The following is an 11,332-nucleotide window of genomic DNA, read 5'->3' on the forward strand; positions in this document are numbered from 1 at the left end:
TCCGGAATTATAACCGGAAAAAAGCAAATGCACACTAAACAAGTAAGTCTAAATCGGTAAGAAATATTTAAGTCGACATACAGATATGTGCCAAAAGTGAAGATTATTTTATTTTTTCTCTATAACAAAATCACTGGAATGACAACAATTTTTGAAATATTTTACCACAAGTTTCTCAATAATCCTATATTGGATAAAAACAGTAGTTTTTATCTGATCAGCATCAGTATTTTTAATAAAAAATATTGTAATTTAAGTGCGACATGAAAATATAATGCACAATGAATTATATACTAGTAGTCAACATTGATCTTGAATTTTAGAACTGATGGTAAGTAACGAACTATCTTTTTCTAAAAACTAAATATGTAATGATCTTTTAGAAAAAGATAACTACACACTTTCTGGTTTAAGTACTGAAATAAATAATGAAATTGGACAAAAGTTGACCATTTGCCAGCAATTTATAACTATATGTGGTTTTCAATAAAATATATATGGAAAAAAATCTTCACTTTTGGCACAGATGCATGATACGTTCATGATTTGGTGTTACCTTGAGACTGACAAAAGTCTTCAGAAAACAATACATTATTTTAAAATTATTTTTTCAGCTTTTCTTTCGTCACTTCCCATGCATCTTTATGCTTATTACGTTGTATTATATTGTTAAGAGGTGTTCACCAACTGAGCTATCCGGTCACCGGCAATCAAACGTGTCTGACTGCTACAATACGATAAAAAAAAAATTCAGTGTATATTATAGTCTAATTTGCTGGTAATGACATGGCATTAACGGCAGTTGGAAATGTTGGATATTATGCATAACGGGCAATTTTATTGAATGAGTTTTGTTTGTTTGTTGTTTAACGTCCCTCTCGAGAATTTTTCACTCATATAGAGACGCCACCACTTGCCGGTGGAGGACTGCAAATTTACACCTTTACTAGGCACTCAGGGACAGCGAGGGATCTTTATCGTGCCAACACCTACTGCGACACAGGACCTCGTCCGAAGGACCGGTCTCCTACGTCACGCAGTGGATTCGAACCCGCAACGTAAGGATCAACTCCTTATTCCGCGACTGTAGAGCAGACGCTCTAACCACTGCGCCACGCGGGCGACCTTTTGAAGGACAGAAGATTCTAGACAAAAATTCAAATCCGCAAAAATAATGTTGAATGAGTTATAAATAATACATGTATCTGGCAACAGGATAATAAAGGAGTGAGAATTTGTACATTGTCTTATTATTGAATACACATAAAATTTGAAATGGTAATAAAAATTGTTCCCCTTTATGTTGTAAATTATAATTTTCAAGCGTCAGAATATTGAACATTCATTTTATGAATAAAAGAAACTTTGACTTAAAACTAAGACCACTTCATTCTCCTGGGTCCCTGGACATATATAGGACCGTAAGATTAAAGGAATTTCGGTTGGGGACATGCACATTCAAACAATTTCAGTTGGGAGGGGGCACAACATACAAAAATTCCTTTACAAGCAAAAAAATAAAGGGGCATAGCCATAACTGAAGTAACTATGTTTGCTATCGTAGAGAATTTCTTGGCAAAACTATTAATGCTGGAAGGGTGAGGCAAATGTCCTATACGGGCCTGATATAGTTCTAGAGATTGTTTTATCACTAAATAACGTTTGCTTCTAAAAATCCTCTGTTTTGTTTTCAGCGAAATGATATATCCTGTCGCTTAAAACAGATATGGAATAGATCTTAAGATTTTCATAAGATATGAGAGTTTGTGAAACAGCTATATGGTCAATCTTCAATAAATTTCGGTCTTGAGACAGATTTCAGTTATAAGATAGTTTTCTGAAAATTTTTAAGATCATTATAATGTACGGTGTTGTTACGTGCACGGTCAAGAGTTTACACGTAAGCCATTATTAGAAAAAAAATATATGGGAGATCCACAGCTTGCATGTTCAATGTAACCAATTTCAATTAACTATTATACCTATAAACACTAAATTTCGGTCATAGAATTTCCACCGGAAGTTAGGAGTACCGATAGCTCAACTGACCATGTAAAGTTTACGTCTCAGACTGTACATCTTTATTCTCAAGAACCACAGAGCTTATCATTCCAGTCCTATTACGAGAATCCCCCTGAAGTCTGCATGCAAATTAACGGTTATATGTGGAATTTTCATATTCTATATATGGTCTTCAATTGCATGCGGAAAAACATGAGTCTATAAGCTTTAGGGTTTTTCCCTCCATCGGGAAACTGATGTGTCGCAGCTGAGGTTTATTACATAATTTGATTTCCCCATTTGGGTGAGAGTATTCCTGCTTCAAATCAATGTCTAATGAATACAAATGAATTTGTTTTCCCAGAAAGAGGAATCACGATTTACAATAGACTATTTTAAATTTTTGCATTAATTAAATGAATCAGTATTTTATTAATGTGTTCTGAAATATTTTCAAGGTTTTTTTTATTTTCAGAGAGAGAGAGAGAGAGAATATGTGCCGTCAACTGGTAATGATCGTTTCGTGGACTTCTCAATAATTCACCAACAATTACTCGTGCTTGGAAGCACACGTTGGCCGTGCGGATGATGGAGTGTCTGAGAGACAATCCTTAGCGATTAATTAAACGACAGACTGTGTATGAGCAAAATTACAAGCACAACCGAAAAAATGTCATTAAACGTCGTAGTGGTTAGATTTCAATCCTCTTTGATGTTAATATGACTGAGAAAAAGCCCTCTTTGTTTGTATGTATGTGATAACTAGAAAGTTATAAGTATGACATACTCTACAACTGTATATACAAGTTACCGCAGTTACTGGTACTGAGTCATCCCTGTTAATTTTAAATGATAATTCCTAAATTGTTTTGCCATGAAAATATATCATATTTCATCTTCATTTGCTGAAGAAAGTTATTTACCCCCCCCCCTTTTTAGCTCACCTGAGCCGAAGGCTCAAGTGAGCTTTTCTGATCAAAATTTGTCCGTTGTCTGTCGTCGTCGGCGTCGTTGGCGTCGTCGTTGTTGTTGTCGTAAACTTTTCACATTTTCAACTTCTTCGCCAGAACTACTGGGCCAATTTCAATCAAACTTGGCACAAAGTATCCTTGGGTGAAGGGGATTCAAATTTGTTCAAATGAAGGGCCACGCCCTCCTCCAAGGGGAGATAATTACGAAATGGCAAAAAATTAATGGCATTATTGAAAACTCTTCTTCTCAAGAACCAGTGGGCCAGGAAAGATGAAACTCATGTGGAATTATTGTCAGGTAGTGTAGATTCAAGTTTGTTCAAATCATGACCCCCGGGGGTAGGGTGGGGCCACAATGGACGATCAAAGTTTTACATAGGGATATATAGGAAAAATCTTCAAAAATCTTCTACTCAAGAACAGCAAAGCTATGATAGGTCATATTTATATGGAAGCATCCTCAGGTGGTGTAGATTCAAGTTTGTTCAAATCATGACCCCGGGGGTAGGGTGGGGCAACAATGGACGATCAAAGTTAAACAATGGAGTATATAGGAAAAATCTTCAAAAATCTTCTTCTCAAGAACAGCAAAGCTATGATTGGTCATATTTATATGGAAGCATCCTCAGGTGGTGTAGATTCAAGTTTGTTCAAATCATGACCTCCAGGGTAGGGTTGGGCCACAATGAAAGTTCAAACTTGTAGAGAAAAAAGTCACAGTCAAAAAATCATGTAAGCATCCTTAGTTAGTGTAGCTTTAATTTTGTTCAAATCATACCCCCCCCCCCTCCCCTTTAGGGGTAGGTTGGGACCACTTATGCATTTAAGCTTTTCAATACTAAACTGATTTTTCCTCTTTTCCTAGCCACAGTGCTCAGGTGAGCGATGTGGCCCCTGGGCCTCTTGTTTTGTTTCGCGAAAGCGAAGGGGGAGGGGGATTAAATTTCATTCGTCTGTGATTCTGTCACAGAAACTTTAACTATGTTCTAAACTTTTGAATGAGAAAAGATACGGCTTTCATATTTTACATTACAAGGCCTTTCCAAATGTTCTATAATTTTTTACTCCTTATCCCTTGACTTTGAAGTTCAACCTACTTCTCAAAAATTTTATATTGGTGATAACTTTTGAATGAGAGAAGATATGGCCTTCATATGTCACATGTGCATTACCTGTGACCTTTTCGAATATACTATGCTTATTTTCCTATAATCTTAACCTCAAAGATTAACCTTTACTTAAAATTAATTGGTTATAACTTTTGAATGAGAGAAATTAGGGCTTTCATGTTTTACATGTACATTACCTGTGACAACTCCTTTCAGAAAGAACTATCATATTAGACTTCATGGCCTTGACCTAGAATTTTAACCTACATATCAGAAATTATAACTTTGGCCGTAATTTTGGCACCAGAAGAGACAAGGCCTTCATTTTTTCACATGTGTATTACTTTTTTGTGACAAAAGTTTTTGGATGTAAAATTTGACTTCATGACATTGATGTTTGATGCAATTTTCGGAATCTTTAATCTCGGCCGTAACTTTTTATTCATTCAAAACTTTACTATTTTTATGGTTGACAGAAAAGATAAGGACACGTATGCACCCCAACCAATAAAACATCGAAAGGGGAGGACCATAATTCTTTGAATTTGTTTGTTCTTCATGATTTCGAGTTGCCACAATTTGTTGCAGAGTTGCAGCAATTCTATGACATATGAAATAAGGTGGGTATAGACGTTTTTAATGTCACACCGATTGTTTCACCATATTTTGTCCGCGGGAATTCTTGCAGATAGCTTGAACAATTTTTGTGAGACTTCACAGTAATGATACTCAACAAGTGTAAACTAGTCGTGCATACAGCATTAAAATTTTCAAAATGGTTGTTATTGCCATGGAAACAAAAACCTTTTTTTTTTAATTTTGTATTTTTTGAAAACACTTCTTTCAAATCCAATACTAGTATTGCATAGTATAGTATACAGGGGTTAGTTCGCGTGACATACCGGTATGCTATTGATTGCATGCAGTAGCTAAGTTTCTAGTCTTATTTTCTTTGAATTTTCTGGAATCCAATTAAAATCTGTTTATTTTCTGTAAATCCAGCACAGTCATTCGCGTTTGTCAGCTTATTTAATACGAAAAACCTTACGGAAATTTGTATTTATTATCAAAATTTTCGATATACTTAAAAAAGATTTTAAACGTTAACTGTTATATAAGGATGTGCTTTTAGTTTAGATGTTTTGTTATTGAGTTAAAACCCATTTATTACCGAGCTTCAACATGGATATCACTCTAGCAGGTGCCCCTTACAAGAAGGCTCAATTGTTGTGTTTATCAAGCATTATCAAATTTATTCTGGCATTTGCTTCAGAGACCATTTATCTTTTTTTTTTTTAATATATACATTTACTAATGGTAAGCTTAGATTTCTCCACTGCTATATTTGTACAGTTCAGCAATGAACATTGCTTAAATAAGTTTTTTTTTTTTCGAAGCAAGTATATCAGAGAACCAAGTTATCATTATGACAGTTCAAATGAATGCGGAAAAAAAAAATCGAACTAAAAAATCATACTCTCAACAAAACAGGCCAAGATTTGAGCAATTTTCTGGCACACCATGAATCCTATTATATAAGGACTGGAGCATGATGCAAACCAACAAAGCAGCAACAGCGTATATGCAGTGCCAATATTTCAGCCCAAGTTGAAACCATGTTTTAATCTCTATAAACATGATAAGCACTCTGCGTGAAAAATTCTGCAGGTTTTGGAGAAATCTCGATGCAGAACCGTTAAGCTCACTTGGACAGAAATACCAGACACCTAGAGGTTCATCCATTGCATGTATTGAGCATTTAGTCCTACGAATTACGGCGACACTTTTTGTCGCATACTTCGGGTACGTATTATATTTCGCATTATATGCATTCCTTCACCTAAAGCATTGTATACTTTAATTAAACAAATATATTTTACTTCTACTCGTTTTACTTTATATATCTTCCACCCTTTCAACGCTTTTCCCTGTGGCTTCAAAGAAAATGGTCTCTGAAGTGGACAGGTACATGACATTTTAAAGTGTAGGTCTGAAATATATGGATTATTAATGGATGACATGCTTTAGGCTTGGGAATGCAGTCATAAATGTGAAAAGTTATACCTGAACCCTTGTGACACAATGTCTCGCCGTAATTTTTTTAATGGGTGGATCTGTAGCACTCTGTATGTCTGTTCGAATTTCCTTTTTTATAGCAGTGGCGGATCCAGGATTTTTGAAAAGGGAGGGGCGACCAGTTTGGGTCGGGATGGGGGCCCAGGGGCCACACCAAAAATTGATTTATTAAAATTTATGTCCATTTTTGGACACAAAAAGGGGGTCCGATCCCCTTGCCCCCCCCCCCCCCCCCCCCCAACAAATCCGCCAGTAGAGAGAGTTACTGGTTTGCATCTAGACCATACTGCTCCTACATGAAAGAAAACGTTCAACAAAGTATTTTATGTAATGTTCTTAACAACCTTTATTAGATAAGATCTATGCGCACTTTCTACATAATTATACACAAACATGTGTCATTATTCGGCAATCCTCTGTTACACTAAGATTTTCATTTGGTCTTTATTCATTATTCAACATTTATCAGAATTCTGTGACAGAGAATTAGATTTGACTGGTGATCATTTGACAAAGAGGCTTTTAAAATTCTCGTAACGTTACTATGGGAACGGACTTTTGCTTCCGATGATGAATTTAGTGTGATCATCATGGACACGGTTTGTCCGGAAATTAGTATGAACCTTAAAGGGATATTGGTCATAACTGACACATTAAGATTTCTTTCGATCAATCGACTTTTCTTGTCACCGCAAGATTGAAAATCGTTTAGTTTCATAAGAAAATTCTTCAATGGCTATGGAAGATAAAAATAATTCAAATGTATGCACAAAAACCCAACTTCAAAATACAAAAAAAAGCTATCATCTCTTTTTGTTCAATACCTTATCTATAATTTGTTTCCATGTTTAATCTGTGTTCTTGTTCTTATTTGCCTATTAATATACAGGTTTATTGTAAGTATTTGCCAATAAAAGAGTAATAGGTATGTTAGTTAACAGCGACTGGCAGTCCTGCTAACGATCTTCAATCTCCTGAGTTTATGGGAACAGTGTATTTATGGATACGTGTGTGATCTCGGCGTGGACAGCTCATGGCCAGGGTACATCTGTACTTGTATATTATGTACAATATCGTGCATCTATGAACAGCCGAGTCAGGCTTTATACTGAGTAGAAGGAATCAGATACACAATATAAACCTCAACACATCTTTTAAATAAAATAATGAAATTTTGAACATATATATATATATATATATATATATATATATATATATATATATATATATATATATATATATATATATATATATATATATATATCAGAGTTCTGCAGGATGAAATAAGGTCAACAGAGACAAAGAGATCATTTTTAAAATGCATTTCAGCATGATTAAACGCAACAAATGGTAATGAATGTACAATATCACGGTTTATTAAAACAGAACAACTTTGGTTATCTCAATCCATACTAATGGCGAGATAACGCTTGCAATAATCATTTAACCATTAACAAAAAGCAGAATATGTATCTAACTTTTAATACATAATTCAAAAAACAAGACTTAAATAACAAGATATTAGATATCATCCCCTTGTAAATCCGGAAAAATAGAAACCGCAAGAGGTGCTACTCCTCATCGACAGTTCCTCCAATCAAACAATGTACAATTATGCTGAAAGGATTATTTCAGAAAAAAATAAATAAAACTTGGATTTATAAAGGCAAGGATAATTCTAAAAATAACTCAGCCTATAGCATTACGACAACAAATTAAAAAGCGATGGAATTATACTTCTAAACATTATATTCAGCTTCTAGCATCAAAACAACAAAATTATTGCATAAACACATAACAGCTGCACATATATAAAGATTTAAATTGTTATACTATATCAATTATTGTCCTATGTACTCAGACAAAGGGAAATGTATTTATCAGTTTGTTGCATAAAGTTTGACACCGTGATGCCATTATGCTATGCTTTGATTTTAGGTGCCAAGAACCTTTCTTCGGATTGTCTCTTTGTTTTTGCATTTATTATAACAGTTACGACTTGCAGTGTTTGCCCCAATATCAGGACAGAGATGTCTACAAAAATTTTGTTTACGGTTTACAACATTTAACCTTGACAATAGAGTTACCTCTGAAATTGGCATGTTTTTGAGTGAGAGATTGCAGGTATAAATCAAAATGATTCAAAGCCAGTTTTTATGTATGACTGCCAAATAAAGGGATTTAAATGCATTTACACGAAACTTATCCCCATATCAGCAATAAATGACACGGGTATACGTGACTTTCCTCTCAAATATTATACTACAGTATCGACCACCAGTCCACCACTTAGATATATTGTCCACTATGTATTTCTCACTGCAACCATAAAATATACGTATGATATTGGAGCTTCAGGTGAAAAGCTGCTGCCACAAGGCAACCGATTAACAGAAGAAATGATGCTACTTAGAGCACATCTGATATGACAGCTGGCACATACTGCACAGTGATGAGGAAGTGGGGGTATTTTCCCAAAGAACAGGGTCAATGGCACGCTTCAATGATATTTCGTCATCTACCTGATAATGCTTAATGCCCGTTCTTTAAACTACAGGAGATTCAACCTAGTGTCGTTACCCTTAATGACACTATATCTAAACCTGGAGGTCATGCGGCGGTCTAAATAAATATACATTTAATATGAACAGATATATATTTTTCTTTATACATAAATAATAGATAATGTATATGATACAACACATAAATAATGCACCATGCAATTATTATGTATGTTTTTAAAACACACCGGGAATGGGAAAAAAATTTATGATTTTAAATATTAAGCACAATAGACTATCAGAAACTCTCATGAAAGGATTCCCAAAACTACAATAACGCGCGACTTCGAATATGAAAATATGTCGATACACTATCATTGTATCATAGCATCATAGGGGGTCTACGGAATTTCAAACTGCAGTTATTAATAAACTAGTACTTAATAATGTGAAAAAAATGTATAAATGTAAAAACTCTTGTTTGGTATGCCGTCTTTTTTCTTTTAAAGAAAAAAATCGTCGAATTCAGAAAAAAGTTTTAATAGTCATCAGGAATCCTCTCGATATTTAACAATATTATCTAGACAACAGCATTAAATGCCACTACAGGAAATGTAACCAGGAATCTCTAGATTCAGTTGGTGTAGTTTTTGCAAAACATTCAAAAACATAATTGTTTCCTTCATTATTATCCCAGTATACTATGTCCCCGACAGTGTAAGAGAGAGCAAATTCAAGTTTGGAACTTACACCCAAATCGGCAGGTGCGCATATGCTGAATGAAAATCTGTCTGTGGGACCGTCACAAGAATTCTGAACGTAAGACGCCATGATGTCATGATATGATCCCCAGGCATTACATGTATATCTTACCCGTACAACCTTGTGAAATCCTATATTGGCTACTCTCACTACACCTGTAATCGTCAGGTCCGTGACGATTGCGTTTTCTAAGCAAACTTTCTGCGCCAGAACTTTTTGTAAAAAGTTTTCTGAAGCCCCAGGTTGCTGGAAACAAGCATGTAGAAACCTCTTTCCAAAATCTTTCCTCTCAGTTTCAATACCAACCTTTAAATCGGCCATTGCTGATGCTGGTATTTTTGGTGGGTTTTCAGCATTCAACACGTGCCGAACATCTTCTAGGTCCAAACCAAGAGCATCCGCAAAACGGACCATCTTCTTACGACTAGGGGTGCCTGGTGGAGTCTTTTTAGCCTTCAATGACGAAGATTTTCTAAGCTCTGCTCTGTCAATATTAAACTCATTTTCTTCATACAGTGATTTCTGGGAACCGAATGACTTGTCTTTTTTTAATGAGTTTTCCGTTTCATTCTCAGTGACATCCGCCTCTGCGTCATCGTCGTCCGATGTTGCATCTATTGACACTTCCGTGAAGACAAAAGGGGGTGGCGAGCATTTTTTAAGCCTATCTGAATGCATTCTTACTTGCATAGCTTTCACAACAGCATTCTCCAATGAGCCCCCACATCCTTGAGATGTCCCTGCAAGGTCATTCAATATAGGACTGTGGACTTCATCATTAGCATCATCACTGACACTTGATTTTCCCGTAGAAGATCCTACAGAATTCAGATCATCCATATCCTTCGCAAAAAATAAAGCATCGTCATCAAGATCTGATTTTTGGTTCACAACGAGTTCATTGACATTTTCGCTGCCGTTCGGAACGAAATCAATATCCTCCTCAGCATCCATGCTCACCGATAGTCGTAATATTTTACTACAGCACTCTAAGACATTTTTTGCAGCTTCAACCTCAGCGTTGAAATAAAGTTCTTTATCGACTCTTTGGTTGTATACAAAATTACTACTAACACTGTAACAATCCAGATAACTTGATTCTGTGTAAGACAGATTTCTTGGCAAAAAGAACGCTCCTAAGGATGCCTCTGGATCTGTCAGGTTGTTGTACATAATATAATGCACTTCTCAAGCGCGGATTCCACGCATGATACGTTGCTAAGATCTGAAATTATACAGGCAGTTTTATAGATATAAAATATGTCATTTCTTTTCTCGTTTTCATTCAAAAAAACTTTCAGATGATAAGATACCGGCTGCATGAAATTGAAAGGTCGATGAATTATTACACAACATCTGACTACAAGCTAAAACTTACATCTGGAGAACAAAATTCGCCTGAATATCCTAACAAAATCATGAGAGTATTAAATTTGTTATTCAACTTGACATCAGTATATTTAAGGATCAAATTCAACACAACCATCATTTCCTCAACATTGGTAAAGATATAACCTCTCTGTTTACGCTCTAGACCTTTCGAGACTCCTCTGGTTTATTAGTAAACATAAAAACCTTGAGTTCCTATGGAGAGCTAGCAATGCAATTCGAAATAAAAATTGTAAAACTGTACATACACGCTAGAGTATGCTATACTTCTTCATCAGATGGACTACCCTTTCATAAAATAAACGTAAATATGAATTTTTATACTACTTACATCTCCATGACTAATCACTGAGTCATCTAATGAGAGGAGGGTTAAAGAAAGCGCTTCAAAAGAGAAAGTAGAAGTCACAGACGACTTCCCGTACAACTTGTGCACATGTGTATGTTGTTTACAATGCCGGTTGTGTCTGGTATGTGTTTATTATGTTTATTCTGCTCAATTATTTTTTTCCAAGGTCTTTAA

General features: G+C 35.3%; 1 protein-coding gene across 1 annotated transcript; it reads right to left on the minus strand.

Moving 5' to 3' along the window:
• Positions 1-7,454: 7,454 nt before the first annotated feature.
• LOC133172280 (glycogen-binding subunit 76A-like) lies at positions 7,455-10,894 on the minus strand. The gene is made up of 2 exons (XM_061307135.1): positions 10,799-10,894; positions 7,455-10,645 (listed from the first exon to the last, which is right to left on the minus strand). Exon 2 carries the CDS (start codon positions 10,591-10,593, stop codon positions 9,262-9,264), a length of 1,332 nt encoding a protein of 443 aa, XP_061163119.1. The 5' UTR covers positions 10,594-10,645; positions 10,799-10,894; the 3' UTR covers positions 7,455-9,261.
• Positions 10,895-11,332: the final 438 nt, after the last annotated feature.

Source organism: Saccostrea echinata, unplaced genomic scaffold, assembly GCF_033153115.1.
Source record: "Saccostrea echinata isolate AGI-Se365-2 ecotype Australia unplaced genomic scaffold, CSIRO_AGI_Sech_v1 ptg000054l, whole genome shotgun sequence".
In the NCBI taxonomy this organism is placed as follows: Eukaryota; Metazoa; Mollusca; class Bivalvia; order Ostreida; family Ostreidae; genus Saccostrea; species Saccostrea echinata.